This window comes from Thalassophryne amazonica, chromosome 4 (assembly GCF_902500255.1).
Source record: "Thalassophryne amazonica chromosome 4, fThaAma1.1, whole genome shotgun sequence".
NCBI lineage: Eukaryota > Metazoa > Chordata > Actinopteri > Batrachoidiformes > Batrachoididae > Thalassophryne > Thalassophryne amazonica.
Genome location: NC_047106.1, coordinates 93410355 through 93433014, shown reverse-complemented (window position 1 = coordinate 93433014; position 22660 = coordinate 93410355). Strand labels below are relative to the sequence as shown.

The following is a 22660-nucleotide window of genomic DNA, read 5'->3' as shown; positions in this document are numbered from 1 at the left end:
GGCTTGACACCAGAGGGTCCTCAGTTCAAACCCCAGCCTGAGCAAAAAAAAAAAAAAAAATCACAAGGGGGTCCTTAATCCTTGAGTTGCTCCCTGTGTGCTCTGATATATATATATATATATATATATATATATATATATATATATATATATATATATATATATATATATATATACACACACACACACACACACACACACACACACACACACACACACACACACACATATACAGTTGTATGTAAAGGTTTGGGCACCCCTGATGATTTCCATGATTTTCCTTTATAAATCATTGGTTGTTTGGAGCAGCAATTTCATTTAAATATATCATATAGCAGACAAACACAGAGATATTTGAGAAGTGAAATGAAGTTTATAGGATTTACAGAAAGTGTGCAATAATTCTTTAAACAAAATTAGGCAGGTGCATAAATTTGGGCACCTCAACAGAAAAAAAAATACATCAATATTTAGTAGATCCTCCTTTTGCAGAAATAACAGCCTCTAAACACTTCCTATAGCTTCCAATGAGAGTCTGGATTCTGGCTGAATATATTTTGGACCATTCTTCTTTACAAAACATCTCAGGTTTGTTGGTTTCTGAGCATGGACAGCCTGCTTAAAATCACACAACAAATTTTCAATAATATTCAGGTCTGGGGACTGAGATGGCCATTCCAGAACGTTGTACTTGTTCCTCTGCATGAATGCCTTCGTAGATTTTGGGCAGTGTTTAGGGTAGTTGTCCTGTTGAAAGATCCAGCCCTGGTGCAACTTCAACTTTGTCACTGATTCATGAACATTGTTCTCAAGAATCTGCTGATATTGACCGGAATCCATGTGACCCTCAACTTTAACAAGATTCCCAGTACCTGCACTGGCCACACAGCCACACAGTATGATGGAACCACCTCCAAATTTTACTGTAGGTAGCAAGCGTTTTTCTTGGATTGCTGCACTGAAAAAATGATACTTTGGTTCAACTTAAAAAATTGATCTAATTTGTTACAGCTAATTGTTTAGTTCTTCACAATGTACACAATGTATATTTATGATTTGGTGAAGTGATTCCAGCAGATTTAAACTGGAAACCACAATTTTCTATTAGACCAATGTAAATAAGTACTTTGAATTAAGTGCACTGATGTTTCACTTTTTTCAGTGTGTGTTCTTTTTCAACCATGCATCCTGCCCCTTGTTATGTCCAAATAACTCAATTTTACTTTGATCAGTCCACAGCACCTCATTCCAAAATGAAGCTGGCTTGTCCAAATGTGCTTCAGCATACCTCAAGCGACTCTGTTTGTGGCATGTATACAGAAAAGGCTTCCTCTGCATTACAGCATCACACAGCATCTTTTTGTGCAAATTGCTCTGTATAGTTGAATGATGCACAGACACACTATCTGCAGCAAGATCATGTTGTAGGCCTTTTGAGCAGGTCTGTGGGTTGACTATGACTGTTCTCACCATCCTTCGCTGCAGCTTATCTGAGATTTGGCCTACCACTTTGGGCCTTAACTAGTACTGTGCCTGCGGTCTTCCATTTCCTTACTATGTTCCTCACAGTGGAAACTAACAGCTGAAATCTCTGAGATAACTTTTTGTATCCTTCCCCTAAACCATGATGTTGAACAATCTTTGTTTTCCAGTCATTTGAGAATTGTTTAGAGGCTCCCATGTTGCCACTCATTAGAAGAGATGCAAAGAGGGGAAACATTTGCAAATGTCCACCTTAAATACCCTTTCTCATGACTGGATTCACCTGTGAAAGGAGGTCAAGGGTCAACGAGCTTACCAAACCAATTTTGTGTTCCAGTAATTAGTGCTAAATGTATTTAAATCAATAACATGACAAGGGTGCTCAAATTTATGCACCAGCCCAATTTTGTTTAGATAATTATTGCACTTTCTGTAAATACTAGAAACTCCATTTCACTTCTCAAATGTCAATGTGTTTTTTCTGAAAGCTAAGCTATTTAAGTTATTTATAAGCTAATTATAAGCTACTTAACTGAAATTTCTGATCCAGACAACCAATAATTTATAAAGGAAAATTGTGAAAAAATTATCAGGGGTGCCCAAACTTTTGCATACTCATTTAGTTGCAACCAAGCTTGTTTTATAAATGGAAATATGGATCACCACTACAAATAATAGTTTTGAAGTTTTGAATGATAACTGCTGCACATCAAGCTCTAAAGTAGAACCCAGATTTGAAATGGTTAAGAAACTGATAGAGGTTAAGCAATCACACGAATGCAGAAATTGCAGCTGATAGGATTTTCCGGAAAGTTACGTGAGAATGAGTCAAGCAGTTTAAGCGCATGGATCAGCGATGTCGAAACTAAGGTGTGGCAGAATTGCGTGAGTTCGGGTGGAAGCAGCCACGCTGACTGTGCGATAACGAGCCGCACTGCACCTTTAACAAAAAACTAGCGAGGTGGATGACGTAAGACGCAGGCGGCGTTCGTTGACAGAAAACGTATATAAAGCACGAGTCAAGGCGGTCAAAGTGAGCACACACAAGTCAGGAAATCAGACTTTTTTCCCGACATAGTCGAGGAAAATATTGATGAAATCTCTATTTTTATGTAAACCTCGTATTTTTGTTTTATAAGTCGTGTGAATTAAAGCGTTTTATTAAATTTGAAAAAAATCGAGTAAAAAGTGGATTCAGCGGGCTGGAATTTTATTTTGAAGGATCGCGTAGGAGTTTGTGATACACGACTGTGGCTGACTTGACGGTGCAAAAGCAGCCAGCCGCTGGAAACAGAAGAAAACTGGAGATGCTTTGAGAGTCGGTTGTGTTTGGTCTTAAGCTCATCTTGCCACAGTACAAATGCTGAGTTTGGCTCCAAAATTAGTGTACTTCCCCCCTGAGCGGCCTTAGCTGACGGCCACGCCCCGGAGCCACCGAGCAGAAGCGGACAAAAGCCGCTGCTGGTTTGAAAGGCAGCAGGTCGGCCAGCGGAGAGGAAGCGCGAGGAGCGTCGGCAGTGCGGGAGCCATGAGAGAGTACAAAGTAGTGGTTCTGGGCTCCGGAGGGGTCGGCAAATCCGCACTGACCGTCCAGTTCGTGACCGGATCTTTTATCGAGAAATACGACCCCACGATAGAGGATTTCTACAGGAAGGAAATCGAAGTGGACTCGTCCCCGTCCGTGCTGGAGATCCTGGACACGGCGGGGACCGAACAGTTCGCCTCCATGCGAGACCTGTACATCAAAAACGGTCAGGGCTTCATCCTGGTCTACAGCTTGGTCAACCAGCAGAGCTTCCAGGACATCAAGCCGATGAGGGACCAGATCATCCGGGTGAAGAGGTACGAGCGGGTGCCGATGATCCTGGTTGGGAACAAAGTGGACCTGGAGGGGGAGAGGGAGGTGTCGTCCGGAGAGGGCAAGGCTCTGGCAGACGACTGGAACTGCCCGTTCATGGAAACTTCAGCCAAAAATAAAACGTCTGTGGACGAGCTGTTCGCAGAGATCGTCAGACAGATGAACTATGCCGCCACACCAAATGGCGACGACCAGTGCTGCTCTTGTGCCATCCTTTAAGATAGAAAAACAAAAGAAAAGTTTTATTTCATGCTCAGTGATGGTAAGTACTGCATGCCCGTGCTTGACTCATTTCCTGACCTTTGACCCTTGTTACATTTAGTGCTCAAAGCTGTTGCTGTGTGCACAGCTTTGGTTCTGATTGGCTTTTTGCAGTCTATTGTTTTGCTTAGGAGATTGGGGAAGTGTCTGTTGTATTTGCAGAACTGAAGGAACAACCTGTGACCGACTTAATTAGTTTGACCAACTTTGTGGTTGAAACTACACATCAATAGAGTAATCACAAAGTATGGTCTGATTAGGGATGGGTATTGATAAGATTTTATTGATTCGATTCTCTTATCGATAGGCTACCTCTTGTGAATTTTCTGTGTACTAAAAGTAGGCTTTACAAGTTTTCTATGTCAACAACCTTTTATTGAGTCTTAAAGTAAATAAATGTGAAATTGGTCACTGGATCCTTAAACTCTGGGCATAATAAACTCTACATGGTGTATCCTTGATCTCTGGACATAAATAGAAAATAAAATGTGTAGTTTTTGTCATTATTGGCATGAATGTCTTTCCATACATCTGAGCTGAGCTCTTGCAGCTGGCTGTGCTGCATGTCAGGGTGTAATTCATAAAGAATGCAGGACATCTCATTTTGGGAGGAAAAGACGTTTCTCTGTATTACAGTATTTGGAAAGAGGTGTCATTTTATTTAAAGTTATTAATTCCGACCGGACTCTGTCTCGGCAGAGAGCCGCACAGCATTTGCAGCTGTGCCAACGGAACGGAGGGCAGTTCTCGTTTCTTGACTGCAACAAGACAAGAGTCCCAGTTAGTGACTTTAATCCACACAAAAGTGACTCACAATTGAAATATTTTAATGGCTTTGAGAGGGGTTAATAAGCGGACTTGCCGCTTCTGAAGTGCCGCGAATCAAAGAACCAACGAGCCAGTGGATCGAAGCATTGCTTCGTTGGTTCACACTTCAAGGTGGATCAGAAACGGTTGATTACAGACCCGCTGCAGGGTCTGTAATCAACATAGAGAAATGATCATTTTCCCGACAAACGCCCTCAAAAACAGCTGCTGCTCTGAAACACCAATAAGGGAATCGTTAAGCAAAAAGACTATTGATATTGGTGGATCGAATCATTTCTTAACAACACCCGAAAATAACCGGTTCTCGATACCCAACCCTTGTTCTAATCTACCCAAGGCAAGGTATTTTAACATTTGAAAGGTTTCTTTTGACTATCCACAGTTACGCTTCTTGACAGGCATTGGCTCCTTCATTGAGGTTTGTCCTTATCTCATTCATCAAAATCAGAATCACAACGATCTTTAACAGTGACCTTAATAAAGGCTTGTCTCAAGATACAGAAAAAATGAAAAATGTCACATGATTTGATTATGTGTTTCCTATAATGTAAATCTCAATGACCAATTTAAGAAGGCTTTTAAAAAATCTAAAAACACTGATGCCACCATGTGTGGCTATAACTAGTCATTTATTATTATTATTTTATTTTTTATTTTTTTGCTATTCATCAAGAAAATAATTGATTTATCGATTAGTTGTTATGCCTATAAAATGTCAGAAAATGGTGTAAACTATTGATCATTGTTTTAAGGGGCCTGATATGGTGCCTTCAAGTGTCTTGTTCTGTACATCACCCAAAGATATTCAATTTACTGTCAGGTGGGACTAAAGAAACTAGTATAATAAAGGCAGTGGATATTGTTATGGTAACCATAACTATGCATTGGTAGGTTATTATTATGGCTGTGATGTGACATCCAAACTTTAACCTTAATAACCCAAATAATCCAAATTTGACTGAGATTCATAAACCCAAAGAATAAACTGAAACAAGAAATGTTGGTTGATATGGTGGGAGTTAAAAAAACAAAAAGTCTTCTCATGGAGAATCAAACCCCATCTCCTGCATGACAGGTAGGGGTACTTACCGCTATACTAAGGATGAGCTAACAACACACACTGAGTCTCAGAACATCAATTACAGTAGCTGTCGTAAGAATAGCCCTAAGATTTAACTAAATTACGGCTGCCGTAACTGTAACCACTTGGTATCATATATTTAAGAAGCTGAAATAAGAGAATTAGGATTAATGACACTCATAACAATGAATTGATTATCAGAATAGTTATTGATGAATTTAATAGTCAAATATAATTATAGCTGCAGTTCTACAGTCATGGGATTTTCTTTGCAACCCTATGCCACCATCTTTACAAGGGCTAAAACAAATAAATCACAAGCATACAATATAAGCAGCATATGTGCTAGTGCACATGCAGACTCTGTGCTGACTGTAGCCTTTAAAGGCAGAGAAAAGTCACTGATAAAATACAGCTGGGACGATAGACTGTGCTATAAACTAACAATTTATGCGTATCAATGAAAATGAGCAACTCTTACAACTGAAATATCTGCCTCCGAAAGCCGACATTTAAGCAGAATTCATTCATCATTGATGATTTCATAAATGCCACCATTGATACAATTTCAAACAATCAGAAAACATCCCCCGGATTGGTTGCGGAACTGCTGTGACGTAGGATGAGCACAGAAAGCTACACATCACGCTGCACTACCGACAAACAGATCTGCATTCCCAGACTTACCTAATTTTGTCAGAGAGGCAAGTGCACGAGGTTTCACACATTTATGGGAGCATAGACAATCGTTTGCCTGCTTCAGCCATGTATGATCACAGTGTTTGCATTGACACCAATGCATGTTGCCCATCCATTGTTCCTCCTCAGCTTCAGGATCTGATGAGCTCGCTTCTTCTGATTCATCACAAGAATCATTTTCCTCTGGCCTTGGTTCAAACTGATATGGCTGTAAGCCACCAGACTCTGACCGTAATTCGTACTCACTACCTTCCGATTCACTATCTGACACTGTGTGGTTGTTTGTGGATGTTGATTGCCGTTTACGTGCTTTGCACCTTCTATACTGAAGAGTGACACTGGTGGATTTTTTAACCTTTGTGCTCATGTGACATCACACATCGCTGTTATAGCAGACGGCATGGCCACCTGCTGGTGGCTTTAGACCAGCTATACAAAAATGCTCATGACTTTAACATAATTTTAATAGAAACTTTATTGCCATTGCACATACAGCCCCTGGCAAAAATTATGGAATCACCGGCCTCGGAGGATGTTCATTCAGTTGTTTAATTTTGTAGAAAAAAAGCAGATCACAGACATGACACAAAACTAAAGTCATTTCAAATGGCAACTTTCTGGCTTTAAGAAACACTATAAGAAATCAAGAAAAAAATATTATGGCAGTCAGTAACGGTTACTTTTTTAGACCAAGCAGAGGAAAAAAATATGGAATCACTCAATTCTGAGGAAAAAATTATGGAATCACCCTGTAAATTTTCATCTTCAAAACTAACACCTGCATCAAATCAGATCTGCTCGTTGACATTGACCCTGTGCCATGACATTGACCCTACGTGTCTTCTTGCAAGGAATGTTTTCGCAGTTTTTGCTCTATGGCAAGATGCATTATCATCTTGAAAAATGATTTCATCATCCCCAAACATCCTTTCAATTGTCCAAACTATCAACGTAAACTTGTGCATTTATTGATGATGTAATGACAGCCATCTCCCCAGTGCCTTTACCTGACATGCAACCCCATATCATCAATGACTGTGGAAATTTACATGTTCTCTTCAGGCAGTCATCTTTATAAATCTCATTGGAACGGCACCAAACAAAAGTTCCAGCATCATCACCTTGCCCAATGCAGATTCGAGATTCATCACTGAATATGACTTTCATCCAGTCATCCACAGTCCACGATTGCTTTTCCTTAGCCCATTGTAACCTTGTTTTTTTTTCTGTTTAGGTGTTAATGATGGCTTTCGTTTAGCTTTTCTGTATGTAAATCCCATTTCCATTAGGCGGTTTCTTACAGTTCGGTCACAGTCGTTGACTCCAGTTTCCTCCAGTTTCCTCCCATTCGTTCCTCATTTGTTTTGTTGTGCATTTTTCGATTTTTGAGACATATTGCTTTAAGTTTTCTGTCTTGACGCTTTGATGTCTTCCTTGGTCTACCAGTATGTTTGCCTTTAACAACCTTCTCATGTTGTTTGTATTTGGTCCAGAGTTTAGACACAGCTGACTGTGAACAACCAACATCTTTTGCAGCATTGCATGATGATGTACTCTCTTTTAAGAGTTTGATAATCCTCTCCATTGTTTCAATTGACATATCTCATGTTGGAGCCATGATTCATGTCAGTCCACTTGGTGCAACAGCTCTCCAAGGTGTGTTCACTCCTTTTTAGATGCAGACTAACGAGCAGATCTGATATGATGCAGGTGTTAGTTTTGGGGATGAAAATTTACAGGGTGATTCCATAATTTTTTCCTCAGAATTGAGTGATTCCATATTTTTTTCCTCTGCTTGGTCTAAAAAAGTAACCATTACTGACTGCCACAATCTTTTTTCTTGATTTCTTATAGTGTTTCTTAAAGCCAGAAAGTTGCCATTTGAAATGACTTTAGTTTTGTGTCATGTCTGTGATCTGCTTTTTTTCTACAAAATTAAACAACTGAATGAACATCCTCCGAGGCCGGTGATTCCATAATTTTTGCCAGGGGTTGTACATTCATACACACAACAAAACTTGTCCTCTGCATTTAACCCATCCTAATTACAGTTAGACACAATCCAACCACTAGGAGCAGTGGGCAGCCACAGTCCAGCATCCAGAGACCAACACCAGATCTTGACACTGCCTTGGTCAGGGGCAGAGAAAGGAGCAGACCTTAATAAGCATGTTTTTGATTGTGGGAGGAAACCGGAGTGCCTGGAGGAAACCGACGCAGACACGGGGAGAAAATGGAAACTCCATAAGACTGGGAATCGATCCGACGACCTTCTTTCTGTGAGGCACCAGTGCTGACTACTAAGCCACCGTGCTGCCCAATGGTCACACATACCTACAGCTTTTCATAAAGCCATTAAAATATGTCAGTCGTGAGTCACTTTTTTGTGGATTATAGTGACTAACTGGGACTCCTGTCTTGTTGTGAGAAAGAAACGAGAATTGTCCTCCGTTCCATTGTAATATGATGTAATGACTCATGTAATTGTACATTAATTCTTCACCTTGGAGATAAAAAAAAATATCTCTCCGTATAGTGCAGTAGATGAATGCATATGTCATAAAAATCATTAATTTTGTGATACAAACACCGCATTTGGCACAATGGTACTTTTTGTTTTTTGAAAAAAAAAAAAGCAAAGCACGTAGCCACATCAAATTTCAAGATGGAAGCCATTTTTTTCCCAAGATGGTACCCAGAAAGATGTATTTCATTAAATGTGCACAATCTTAACAATCATTTTTTTTTTTTCAGTGTTATACCTGTTAAATAATGTACTGTGGACTGGGGGGATTTGAAATTAACATCAGGCAATGTTTTCATGCTTTTTAGATGGATTATATATGTTTTTAATAAGTGCACATGCATACTGTAGAACATGTATGCTGCAGAACGTGCAATAGTGTTTTGGGTCTAAGGGTTTAGTAGTAGAGGTAGTATTTTTGCTTTTAAAGTCAGCCATGCCCTTTTGATGAACACTAGTCCTCACTGCCAGCAGTTGAGTAAATGCAGATGGAAGAGGCTTTGCAGATGAAAAGGCAAGTGCTATAACTTTGGGCTTAGCTGCACAACACTATGTAGCTGCAAATGTGTCAAATATATAAAAACCATGTTGTACCATGCTGTACTGTAGTGCTTACTTTAAATATGTTAATTAAATTTTGAATAATCTACAGTTCTGATAAAATTGTAGGCCTCCTTTAATGTCATATAGTGTCAAGGAAATAAAATTCCATGGACTGACTGTCTGTCTTCAATCTGAGTTTCTGTCAATGTACGACAGGTTCACTGCACAAAAATATTACATTTAAAAAATGAAGGTGACAGATTATATCTTAAAATATTATATTTGTTTTTAGTAGCGTCATATTTAATGATTTAGTACCATAAACACCTATTTGTGATTGTCAATATGTTTGATTTGCATATATAGGCTACCTTGAAATTTCATGTGGCTAACCGCTTTTTTGAAGACGAGGACAAAAGGGCTTTTACCATTCATCAGTAAAAGACAGAAATCTTAGTTTTTCCCTGTAGGAATGCCAAAGTTTTTACGGTGTCTTCACAGTAAAACTCTGCTCCTCACATCATGCATTTATTTGCCATATGCATTGCAATGTGGTGAGTGTAGGGAGACCCTGACTGTACATGTATTTCCTGTTCAATTTGCTGTTTAACATTTCACTTGGTGATATATTTAGTCACAGTGTTTTGTGCCAAGCATTGCACACAATGTTGTATTGAGAGGAACATTAATATTTCCAGATGAATTGCTGCATATTACAGTAATGACTTATTAATGGTATTACACTTTTTATAAGTGAAATTCTGAAAAAAAACTTTTAACTGGACAAATGTATTGTCTTATTATATACAACCCCAATTCCAATGAAGTTGGGACGTTGCTTAAAATGTAAATAAAAACAGAATACAAGGTCTGTTAGAAAACTATCTGACCTTTTTATTTTTTGCAAAAACCATATGGATTTGAATCGCGTGTGATTGCATCAGCCAAGCTTGAACCTTCGTGCGCATGCGTGAGTTTTTTCACGCCTGTCGGTTGCGTCATTCGCCTGTGAGCACGCTTTGTGTGAGCAGTGATCAACCCCCCTCGTCGGATTTTATTGCAAGTAAATTGTCTGAACGATTTGGAGCTTTGCTGCATCAAATGTTTCCAGAAACTGTGAGAGACAGCCAGGTGGACACCATTCGGAAAATTCAGATGGCTTTCAGGGATGATTTTATGGGTATCACACAGATTAAGGAGTGTTACAGCTAGTTTAAAGACCGCCCACAGCGGCTGAGAGCGCGCCTCACCCCGAGAGGCGATCAACAGGCTGAAACAACCAGATCATTTCCAAAGTGAACGCTGTGTTGATCCGGGACATCGTCTGACTAGCACAGAAATGGCAGAAGACGTGGACATCAGCACTTTTTCGGCACATTCCACTGTTACAGGAGTTTTTGTCATGGAAAGAGGAGTGGAGGAATGCGCCACAGAGCCGCAAATGGCGTGGGACAAAAGCACCTCCGTGTTGGTCTCACAGGACGTCTTTTAGATGGCTTTCAGACGGCTTTCGGTGGCTTTTCAGTCGTGTGACTATCCGAGAAATTGTGGATGAGCTGGACATGCCAGAACATGTCTTGTGAGGCTTCACCACGGCGTTGCTTTGCGCCATGTGGCTCCATCCCGATGCGCGAATTCCTCCACTCCTCTTTCCATGACAAAAACTCCTGTAACAGTGGAATGTGCCATTCATTTCCAAACTGAATGCTGAATGTTGATCCGGGACGTCCTCTGACTACCAGAGAAATTGCAGAAGACGTGGACATCAGCACTTTTTCGGCACATTGAGACAGACGTGCGGACGAGGGGGGTTGACCACTGCTCACACAAAGCCTGCTCACAGGCGAATGACGCAATCGACAGGTGTAAAAAAACTCACGCATGCGCACGAAGGTTCAAGCTTGGCTGATGCAATCACACATGATTCAAATCCCTATGGTTTTTGCAAAAAAATAAAAAGGTCGGATAGTTTTCTAACAGACCTCGTACAATGATTTGCAAATCCTCTTCAACCTATATTCAATTGAATACACCACAAAGACAAAATATTTAATGTTCAAACTGATAAGCTTTATTGTTTTTGTGCAAATATTTGCTCATTTTGAAATGGATTCACCATGGTGTTACATCACCTTTCCTTCTAACAACATTCAATAAGTGTTTGGGAATGGAGGACACTCATGATTGGGCATCCCCAAAGGAGCATCCCCAAAAGTCTCAGCCATTCATAAGCAAAGATGGGGTGAGGATCACCACGAACAACTGCATGAAAAAATAGTCCAACAGTTTAACAACAATGTTTCTCAACATTCAGTTGCAAGGAATTTAGGGGATTCTATCATCTACAGTTCATAATATAATCAGAAGATTCAGAGAATCTGGAGAACTTTCTACATGTAAGCGTCAAGGCCGAAAACCAACATTGAATGCTCGTGAACTTTGATCCCTCAGCCAGCACTGCATTAAAAACCGACATCATTGTGTAAAGAATCTTATTGCATGGGCTCAGGAACACTTCAGAAAACCATTGTCAGTTAACACATTGCAAGTTAAAACTCTACCATGCAAAGTGAAAGCCATACATCAGGGGTGGCCAAGTTCTGTCCTCGAGAGCCACATTCCTGACACTCTTAGTTGTCTGCCTGCTCCAACACACCTGAATCCAATGAAAGGCTCATTAAAAGTCTGCTAACGAGTCTTTCATTGGATTCAGGTGTGTTGGAGCAGGCAGACAACTAAGAGTGTCAGGAATGTGGCTCTCGAGGACCGAACTTGGCCACCCCTGCCATACATCAACAACATCCAGAAACGCCGCTGCCTTCTCTGGGCCCAAGCTCATTTGAAATGGACAGACACAAAGTGGAAAAGTGTGCTGTGGTCTGATGAGTCCACATTTCAAATTGTTTTTGGAAATCATGGATGTCGTGTCCTCCGGACAAAAGAGGAAAAAGACTATTCAGATTGTTACCAGCGCAAAGTTCAAAAGCCAGCATCTGTGATGGTATGGGGGTGTGTTAGTGCCCATGGCATGGCCAATTTACACATCTGTGATGGCACCATCAATGCTGAAAGGTACATCCAGGTTTTGGAGCAACACATGCTGCCACCCAAGCAACGTCTTTTTCAGGGACATCCCTGCTTATTTCAGCAAGACAATGCCAAGCCACATTCTGCACATGTTACAACAGTGTGGCTTCATAGTAAAAGAGTGCGGGTACTAGACTGGCCTGCCTGCAGTCCAGACCTGTCACCCATTGAAAATGTGTGGCACATTATGAAGCACAAAATACGACAACGGAGACCCCGGACTGTTGAACAACTGAAGTCGTACATCAAGCAAGAATGGGAAAGAATTCCAACTACAAAGCTTCAACAATTAGTGTCCTCAGTTCCCAAACGCTTATTGAGTGTTGTTAGAAGGAAAGGTGATGTAACACAGTGGTAAACATACCACTGTCCCAGCTTTTTTGAAATGTGTTGCAGGCATCCATTTCAAAGTGAGCAAATATTTACACAAAAACAAAGTTTATCAGTTTGAACATTAAATATCTTGTCTTTGTGGTGTATTCAATTCAATATAGGCTGAAGAGGATTTGCAAATCATTTTATTCTGTTTTTACGAGGTCTGTTAGAAAAGTATCGTACCTTTTTTATTTTTTTCAAAAAGTATATGGATTTGATTCATATGTTTTTACGTCAGCCAAGCTTGAACCTTCGTGCGCATGCGTGAGTTTTTCCACACCTGTCGGTTGCGTCATTCGCCTGTGGGCAGGCTTTGAGTGAGCACTGGTCCACCCCTCTCGTTTTTTCATTACGAGGAAATGGCGGAATGATTTGGGCTTTGTTCCATCAGAATTTTTTCAGAAACTGTTAGAGACAGGCAGCTGGAAACAATTCGGAAAATTCACATGGCTTTCGGTGAAAATTTTAATGGGCTTCACAGAGATTACAGAGTGTTACTACAGCTTTAAGGACGGCCCACAATGGCACACACGCACTGCGCTCCGAGCCGCCATCGAGAGGCAGAAACCACCACATCATTTCTAAACGGATGGCTGTGTGGATGGCTGTGTGGACCGTCATGTGCGATTTCTGTGGTTATCACAAGAGCTGGACATCAGCCATTTTCCGGCAGATTTCACTTTTAACAAGAGATTTTGTCATGGAAAGCCGCGCGGAGGCTTCACGCATCACAACCGATTCGCTGATGAAGCGAGACAAAGGAACACCTCCGTTTCGGAGTGCCAGAGGACAAGCCCAGCTCTCCACAATTTCTCTTATACTCACTCGACTGGTAAGTACTGAAAACCGAGATAGGCATGTCCCAACTTGTCCTCTGGCACCCCGAAAGGGAATCGGTCGTGACGCGCGAAGCCTCCGCACGGCTTTCCATGAAAAAATCTCGTGTTAAAAGTGAAATCTGCCAGAAAATGGCTGATGTCCAGTTCTTGTGATAACCAGAGAAATTGCACACGAAGGTCCCGGCTCCACACAGCCATCCATTTAGAAATGATGTGGTGGTTTCTGCCTAGTTTTTGAAAAAAATAAGAAGGTACGATACTTTTCTAACAGACCTCGTATTTACATTTTATACAAAGTCCCAACTTCATTGGAATTGGGGTTGTAACTTACCTGTTGATGTCCTCCTTCTCCAAACCGGAGACTGGCATGTACATGTTGTGACCACTGTTTATAAAATTTTAATATCAAATATTGGGGGTGGAAAATGGCTCACTGAATTTAAATTGCAAGCTTTATAGTTTCCCATCACTATATTACAGGCTGAAAAGGTGCACACAGTACTAACATGAGGTTCAAGCAATCTGCATAGGTGCAGGCAGGTACTAAAAACAAAAGCACACCACACCAGGGCGAAGTCATCAGCTTCACATCAAAATACAGGCATACTGAAATAAGAAAATTAAGAAGTAATTAAAAAAATATACAAATGTAATATTTGAATATGCATGAAATATGGAAAAACATGCAAAATATGAATAATGTATTTTTAAAGTTCATTGTAGCGAAAAAATTCTCAGATTTGTGGCTAGTAACTTGCGGGTTATGTCTATACCACGGGTGGCCAAGTTCGGTCCTCGAGATCTACCTTCCTGACACTCTTAGTTGTCTCCCTGTTCCAACACACCTGAATCCAATGAAAGACTTATTAAAACCCTGCTAACGAGTCTTTCATTGGATTCAGGTGTGTTGGAGCAGGGAGACAACTAAGAGTGTCAGGAAGGTAGACCTTGAGGACCGAACTTGGCCACCCCTGTTCTATATCAATAACCTGGTGCCATGTTTGAGGTGTCTTGGGCCAGTACATTTCAAAAGTTGTTAGCCTGATTGGGCTACCGTAAATATGAGCAACAGCAGTGTATGGCTCTGTGCCCATATAGTATGTTTGTTTCTTTTTTGTTTGTTTTTCTTCAGCCCCGGCAGAAAAGCGCAAAGAGGGCACCAAGAAATGTCTGTTGGCCAGTGGGTAAATAAGGTTAATGTAGAGTGCCTTTATTAGAGAGAGTGGCGACATGACGAGTTGAAAAAAAATTGGTCTCGTAACTCATGGTGTCATCTTGGGTTCAAAATAGCGTTTGCTGTTAATGTGTCTGCATGTAAATCCAGCTATTTTATTTATTTATCTGCTGAAAATGACGGGTTGTTGTACATTTTGATGCACAAATAGTCACAACAAGGGCTTCAAGACGTACAGATTCCCTTCAAATCCGAACAGAAGAAAAACTTGTGAAAATAAAGTTAGCTGTGTGGGATGGAAGCGACTTCATCATCAAAGTTTTGAGAGGTAAATTTATTGTTCAGTCCAATGTACAGTAAAACTCAACTAAACCATCATCGTATAAACCAGATATTCACAGTCACCGAACAAAAAAGTCCCAGAGTTTTTGTATTATTTTTCCATGTAATAAACTCCATATATAACGGATTTTGTACAGCGGATTTTTCGCTCACATCAGATAAAATGTCCCGTCCAATCACAATGTTTTTCCATTAAAAACCCCGAGCAGTCTGGACATGCAGAGGTACAAATTAAAGTTCAGCTCTGACACTCGCCCATTTGTGGAAAGTGGGAGAGGAATCATTTCTGTGATTAAAAGTTAGTTTTTCAAACTGTTCAGACTAGGATCTGAAGCCTGATGTTTACCTGTTAAGTCAAACACAAAAGGCTGTGATTTGACACTTTTCTGCTTTTAATCCTTCGTCTACCGTCATATTATATAGCGCGCTGATAAATGGATCAGAAAAACCCACATCACATTTACAGCACAAAGTCGGTAAAATATGAAAATGTACAGCTTACCTTTTGATTTGGAGGTGATGATTGTAGAAAGAAAAGCTTAGTGAGGGTCAAATTAGTCCAGAATAAAGCATAATCCTGAGAACTTTAAAACTGTCACGCACATCATTGCATGACATGGAGTTACAGAGCAGCAGCTGCACAAGTCAGGCTTTAAATTAATTAAATAAATCATCATAAATTGTAAATTTCATAGCTGAACTATTTTTATATTTATTTTGATAGCACCTGTACCTGGATGTGTTGCTGTATGTGGTTAAGTGATTTAAAAAAATGTTGAAAACATAAAAGGTCCATTCAGTAGTTCAGCGTAGTTAGACCCAAAATAGCACCATGTTCTAAGTTGACGCCACTGTCCAATCAAGGCACTCTAGGTTAATGTACACCCCCCCCCCCACACACACACACACATTATGATACTACCATATTGTAAATGCATCCACATGTTGCAGAATGACAGAATAATTTGTTGCTATGTGCTCATATGCTTCATGGGTTGGGGAAGTGGGGCTGACAGAGCGCACCCTGCAGGGCAGTTTGATCAAGTCTCTGCTCAATACAGAGGTCCAGAGAGAGAGGAAAAAAATCATATATATGAAGAGGCCACAATTCACCACGATCCACGAGATACAGTTTATTTGCACCATATGATGCGCTGTGCCAAATTGAGCATGAAATTAAGAGTGACCGAGTGAGAGATGGCTTTTTTTTTCTGGTCCAGATAATCTAGATAATAACACACACATACATTTATTGAGCACACCATAGATTTTCATTGTTCAGGGAAATGTTGTAAAAGAGATTTAGATCTCAATGGAATTCTACATGGTGAAATGAAGGTTGTTATTATGTGCATGTGAATGTCTTGTATGCACTGACAAAATTGTTTAATCATTTAACTTGTGTGCACAAATTAATCAAAGCAAATCAGACAGCAGGAACAGATTATATGTTGTGCACACACATAGCATGTCACTTCCTACATTTTTTTTGTTTGTATCTTTCCCTCTCCATGGTCACTCCCATACTCTGGTTGTACTGTGACACCTTGAAGACTGTTGTCCTTCGCAAATTTAAACTGAGATTTCATGCTGTGTAAACAGAAATGTGTGGGTGCACATTCCCCAAATGAGCTTGCTCTGTGCGCCATATACCGTGTGTTATAGAACATCAACATCAGGCCCAGTGAGTTCACCTTTACCTCACCCTAACTTTACTCAGCACTTCACATCTATATACGTCATCACTGGGTGGAATACCTAACCCTAGATGAAACCAGGATAAACATCATACTCCATCATCTTTGTTGTTTTGTTATCGAACAGTTGTGTAGTAGAGATGGCCTGTTCTTACAAATTGGCAGGAGTGAGCCTTAGTGTGTACATCACTGAATTACCCATCAGGCTCTTCTTTGGGTCCAGCATGAGGAAAAAAGTTACCATGAGTTGTATTTTTTTTTTTTTTCATAAAAAAAAACATCATTTGTCTTTGCAAAAGTGGAATTGCACATTTAAATTTGATCAAAACTGCAAAACGGCAAATAAAGGTCAGACGAGGAACCAAACTCACATTGACTGATCTGGTTGTGTTACTGTAGTGTAATCATTTAAGCAGTATATTCTTGGCCATATGCTTGTACTGACGTCTGTGCTGGCATGTGAGTGTGGGAGCTGGTTTGCCTGTCAAAACAGTATAGGAGGAGCGATTGTGTTTTAGATGTCTACTAAAGATTTTTCACAAGCATTAGTGTTCATGGTGAGGTAAAGTAGCTGTAATTGCAGCCTGTTAAGACAGGGAAATGAAAACATTTTTCTCATTGTCATTATAGATTCTGAGGTGCTTTTGAGCAAGGCCTAAAGTTCCCTGCAGCTCCAGATCGCACTGTAGTTGTACTGTTTCTAGGCGTGAACAGGGTGTGCCAAATTTTCGTTGAAGTAAATATTAAGTAAGTAAGTAAATATTATCGTTGTTGTTGTTGTTATAATTGTTATTGTTGTTCAGGGTTCACGCTGACGCCTTCTTGATGCAAAATAATAAAAGTTGGGCGCAAGATGTCGGCTGGATGTGCATTCAAAAAATTCAAAAATTGAGTGTTAAAATAACATTGTCTCCAATTTCTTTGATTCTCCTTGCTGCCGTTAGCGAGTCCCTGTGTCTGTTCCCCGTTTCCTGTCCACATCAATTTGCTGTGTGTTTGAGCATAGATCTGTAAAGGTCACTAGAGTGGACGCCAGTCTACACCCCTCTTTCCAGAAAGTTTTTGAAGAATAAATGGAATTGGTTAACTTAGATTTTTCTTACAAACTCGCAACCTGAAAGCCAACACATACTGAGCCATGTTTGTGTTTAATGACTGCATGTTTAAGATGATAACAGCACTAATTACATTAGACGTCACACGGCTAGACAATAAAGTGTTGCAGAGTAAATTCATCTGATGTGAATGACAAACATTTAATGAAAAAAGTTTACATTTACACTCTGTGTCACAGTGTTAAAGTGTCTCAGATTAAAGACCCTTTGCGTAGATTTTTGAACACAGTACTAAAAGCTGCATCTATCAAATATTAATACGTTTTTAACATTTTAGACATTATTTACGACTAATATAACAAATGACATGAAATTTCATAAAATAATGAAATATGAAGTGCGCATCTTATTTCAATTAAATTGGCTCAAGTTGTAGCTCTTAGAAAATATTAGATATTAGCTACAAATATTAAATTATTTATTTTATTCAGCTTCACTTTTACAAATTTCCAGCCAATTCTGAACGTGCAAAAAGATTGAGTTGACCCATCACTGGTTTCATTTCAAAAGACCTGCACCCCTACAACACTGGGATTTGCTTTTGTTTTTCCCCTGGTGTGAAAATACAGGGGTATATAGTGAAATACACGGGTATATAGTGATCAGCTTGTCCATCCATCTGTTCATTTTCCCTTGTTCATTGGTGGAGGTTATTTTTTTCGCCTCTTGTTTGCCTGTAATCCACAATTTTTAATATATTGTTATGATTCATATCCTGATAGACAAGAACTGATTCAATTTTCAAGGTCAAAGTCAAGAAAAGTCTTGCAAAACTGGAAAAATCCCTATCTTTAACATTGAACCAATATTCAAAAATTCATAACTGTCAGAAAGATACAATTTCTTTGATATTTGAGAGCGTTGTGTAGGATGGTATCCTTTGTCGACTGAAAAAGCTTGATCCTGATCTGATCTGGATTACACATTTTGTGGCCATTTAAATTTCACATTAAAAAAATCTATTTTAATGCATATTTACATTATATCTTAATAAAAGATGCCCCTTTCACTCTCATATTTGAAGGAGAGGTGCAGACTGGCACTATCACCTGAGAAAGTTTGATCTGGACCTGAACCGGATTATGGATTTTGTCGACATTTGAATTTAATATTGAAAAGCCCATTCGGTACTATATTTTCCATTATATCTCAATCAAAGGTGCCTCAATCACTTTTATTTTTCCTTTATGGATTTACCTACACCACCAAAACTGGATGGAGATTACAATTTTACACCTGTTTGTCTATCTTGAAAAATTATCTGAAAAAGAATTCAGAAACTGAAAAATTTGGGGGGGAAAACTGACACCACAAAAAACTTTAAGTGCAAGAACTAAATACATACTCCAGACATTTGATCACATGTAATTTAGCTTATGAAAAGCCACTTCTAACAGGACTTTAACCTTGAAAAGTTTTTTCCAAGGTAAAATTTTGGGTATTTTGAAACTAGTGCTGGTGGAGGTTTGAGCTCTACGAGTGCGGTCCTCAAGTAGCAATTGTGGCATCCAGGTGTATGTACAATGATGATACAGTATTTTTGGGAGTCATAGTTTAAATGTTGATACATGGAAATCACAGTTGTGTGGGTCCAGTTTGGCTCAGGAATGTTCCTCATTACATTACTAATATCTTAAGTTTGAATTGTAATTAAAATGTAATTCCAAATGACATTAGTCACAAATGAATTTTCACAACATGAGCTCTACTTATTTAATAAATGTTGAGTCAATTTTTTTTTTATGACCTACCCTCAGTTTTGTTTAATTTTAATGACTGAATTTATGTGTGATTAGAAGTGTGTGTGCTTCATTAATGACTGTTTGTCTTTTGTTGTGGCAGTGTGTTGCAGCAAGTGCGTACTCTTGAGCTCTTCTTCGTGTCTTACCCTGGCCTTTGAGGAATATGAAGGAGGAATGCTACACAGGATGAGGAGGAGAGCATTTGAGACTGAGGGAGGAGTCCACTTTTCTGGAATTCTGCTGAGCTGATAGAGGATCTCTGCTGTACGATTACTGTCCACCATTGATGTCAGCAGTGTGAGATCCATTGTCTCAGCAACCCCTCCTTCCAAGTTCCAACTGTACGCTCAACTGGAATTAAATCCCAATGGAAACAATGTGGAAAGCAACACTTTGAGACACTCGTGAATGGATATTTCTGTCAGAAGACAGAGGGATAGAGTATATTTTGCTAAATAACCGCACAGTTCAGCATGGGTAAAGAGTTGGGTGATTGCTGATCCCATTTTGGAATGATACTCCACAACACTTCAAGTCCTTGTTTTTCCCCCAAACTTGGCAGAAATTGACATCACTTAACTGCTGATGGAGTTGTGCGAATAATGCCACTATTTCCTTCATTTCGTCAGCATGAGAGGACCTTAACTGAAGTGACACATGGTCAGTGACCTGATTGTCCTTGTGTCGAGTGCCTTTCCAAAACAAATCAGCTATTCAGTTTTAGTGCCAACCTGCAGTACGTGTATCATCACCAAAAGAACCCATCAACGTGACAATCTACAAACTTGTCAACTGTTCTAGATAATCTCGTAAGAGTGGAGACTTGGGGGGGGGGGGGGGGGCTAAAATAGGCATTTTTGTTAATGGAATGGCAGTTTTCTGTCTGTTTTCTGTTGGCCTTTTTGAAGTCTAAGGTATTCATTTTGCATTTTCTGCTTGGTCTGATCAAACCTTTTCTTGAAATGAGCAGGTACTGGAACTCCTAGATGTAACAACACCAAATGCTTATCTTCCAGACCACTTGAATCAAACAAATTGTTGTTCTGTTTATTTTGTTGTTGTTTTTAACTGGAAATGTGATGATGTATCATTGACAAATCTAACCTGATTGTAACTTTGCCAGACCAGCCTTTTAACAGTGGGCAGTCTGTTTTAAACACAAGACTTTTAATACAAAAGGCATTTTTTTAAAAAAAATTAAGAGTCCTTTCTCATTGTTTCATTGATTATTTTACTGTAATGGTTTATCAATTTGCTTACCCCACACGTGAAATGACCTGGAGTAGTTGGGAGGTTGTAGATGCTTAAATAGCCCCTTTTAGTGACTCCAGCAATAGCCATTATTCAGTATGTAAAGATACAAATATATTTCTTCCAAGTAACCAAAATCTCCAGTTTTACTCAGGGTCACTACTGGGCTTCATTTCTAAAATGAAAATCATTTTACTTTTACGGCTAAAATATTTTGGAATCAAATCAAATCAATTTCATTTATATAGCGCCAAATCACAACAAACAGTTGCCCCAAGGCGCTTCATATTGCAAGGCAAAGCCATACAATAATTACTGAAAAACCCCAACTGTCAAAACGACCCCCTGTGAGCAAGCACTTGGCAACAGTGGGAAGGAAAAACTCCCTTTTAACAGGAAGAAACCTCCAGCAGAACCAGGCTCAGGGAGGGGCAGTCTTCTGCTGGGACTGGTTGGGGCTGAGGGAGAGAACCAGGAAAAAGACATGCTGTGGAGGGGAGCAGAGATCAATCACTAATGATTAAATGCAGAGTGATGCATACAGAGCAAAAAGAGAAAGAAACACTCAGTGCATCATGGGAACCCCCCCAGCAGTCTAAGTCTATAGCAGCATAACTAAGGGATGGTTCAGGGTCACCTGATCCAGCCCTAACTATAAGCTTTAGCAAAAAGGAAAGTTTTAAGCCTAATCTTAAAAGTAGAGAGGGTGTCTGTCTCCCTGATCCGAATTGGGAGCTGGTTCCAGAGGAGAGGAGCCTGAAAGCTGAAGGCTCTGCCTCCCATTCTACTCTTACAAACCCTAGGAACTACAAGTAAGCCTGCGCTCTATTGGGGTGATATGGTACTATGAGGTCCCTAAGATGAGATGGGACCTGATTATTCAAAACCTTATAAGTAAGAAGAATAATTTTAAATCCTATTCTAGAATTAACAGGAAGCCAATGAAGAGAGGCCAATATGGGTGAGATATGTTCTCTCCTTCTAGTCCCTGTCAGTACTCTAGCTGCAGCATTTTGAATTAACTGAAGGCTTTTCAGGGAACTTTTAGGACAACCTGATAATAATGAATTACAATAGTCCAGCCTAGAGGAAATAAATGCATGAATTAGTTTTTCAGCATCACTCTGAGACAAGACCTTTCTAATTTTAGAGATATTGCGCAAATGCAAAAAAGCAGTCCTACATATTTGTTTAATATGCACATTGAATGACATATCCTGATCAAAAATGACTCCAAGATTTCTCACAGTATTACTAGAGGTCAGGGTAATGCCATCCAGAGTAAGGATCTGGTTAGACACCATGTTTCTAAGATTTGTGGGGCCAAGTACAATAACTTCAGTTTTATCTGAGTTTAAAAGCAGGAAATTAGAAGTCATCCATGTCTTTATGTCTGTAAGACAATCCTGCAGTGTAGCTAATTGGTGTGTGTCCTCTGGCTTCATGGATAGATAAAGCTGAGTATCATCTGCGTAACAATGAAAATTTAAGCAATGCTGTCTAATAATACTGCCTAAGGGAAGCATGTATAAAGTGAATAAAATTGGTCCTAGCACAGAACCTTGTGGAACTCCATAATTAACCTTAGTCTGTGAAGAAGATTCCCCATTTACATGAACAAATTGTAATCTATTAGATAAATATGATTCAAACCACCGCAGCGCAGTGCCTTTAATACCTATGGCATGCTCTAATCTCTGTAATAAAATTTTATGGTCAACAGTATCAAAAGCAGCACTGAGGTCTAACAGAACAAGCACAG

The 22660-nt window shown here is 39.7% G+C and overlaps 1 protein-coding gene across 1 annotated transcript; it reads left to right on the top strand.

The window, feature by feature from the left end:
- Positions 1 to 2534: 2534 nt before the first annotated feature.
- On the top strand, positions 2535 to 20844 carry LOC117508493 (ras-related protein Rap-2b). The gene is made up of 2 exons (XM_034168267.1): positions 2535 to 3602; positions 19748 to 20844. Exon 1 carries the CDS (start codon positions 3011 to 3013, stop codon positions 3557 to 3559), a length of 549 nt encoding a protein of 182 aa, XP_034024158.1. The 5' UTR covers positions 2535 to 3010; the 3' UTR covers positions 3560 to 3602; positions 19748 to 20844.
- The last annotated feature ends 1816 nt before the right edge of the window (positions 20845 to 22660 follow it).

What these genes read in the sequence shown, in the direction of transcription:
- LOC117508493 (XM_034168267.1), top strand. Translation starts at nt 3,011, where the DNA reads ATGAGAGAGTACAAAGTAGTGGTTCTGGGCTCCGGAGGGGTCGGCAAA.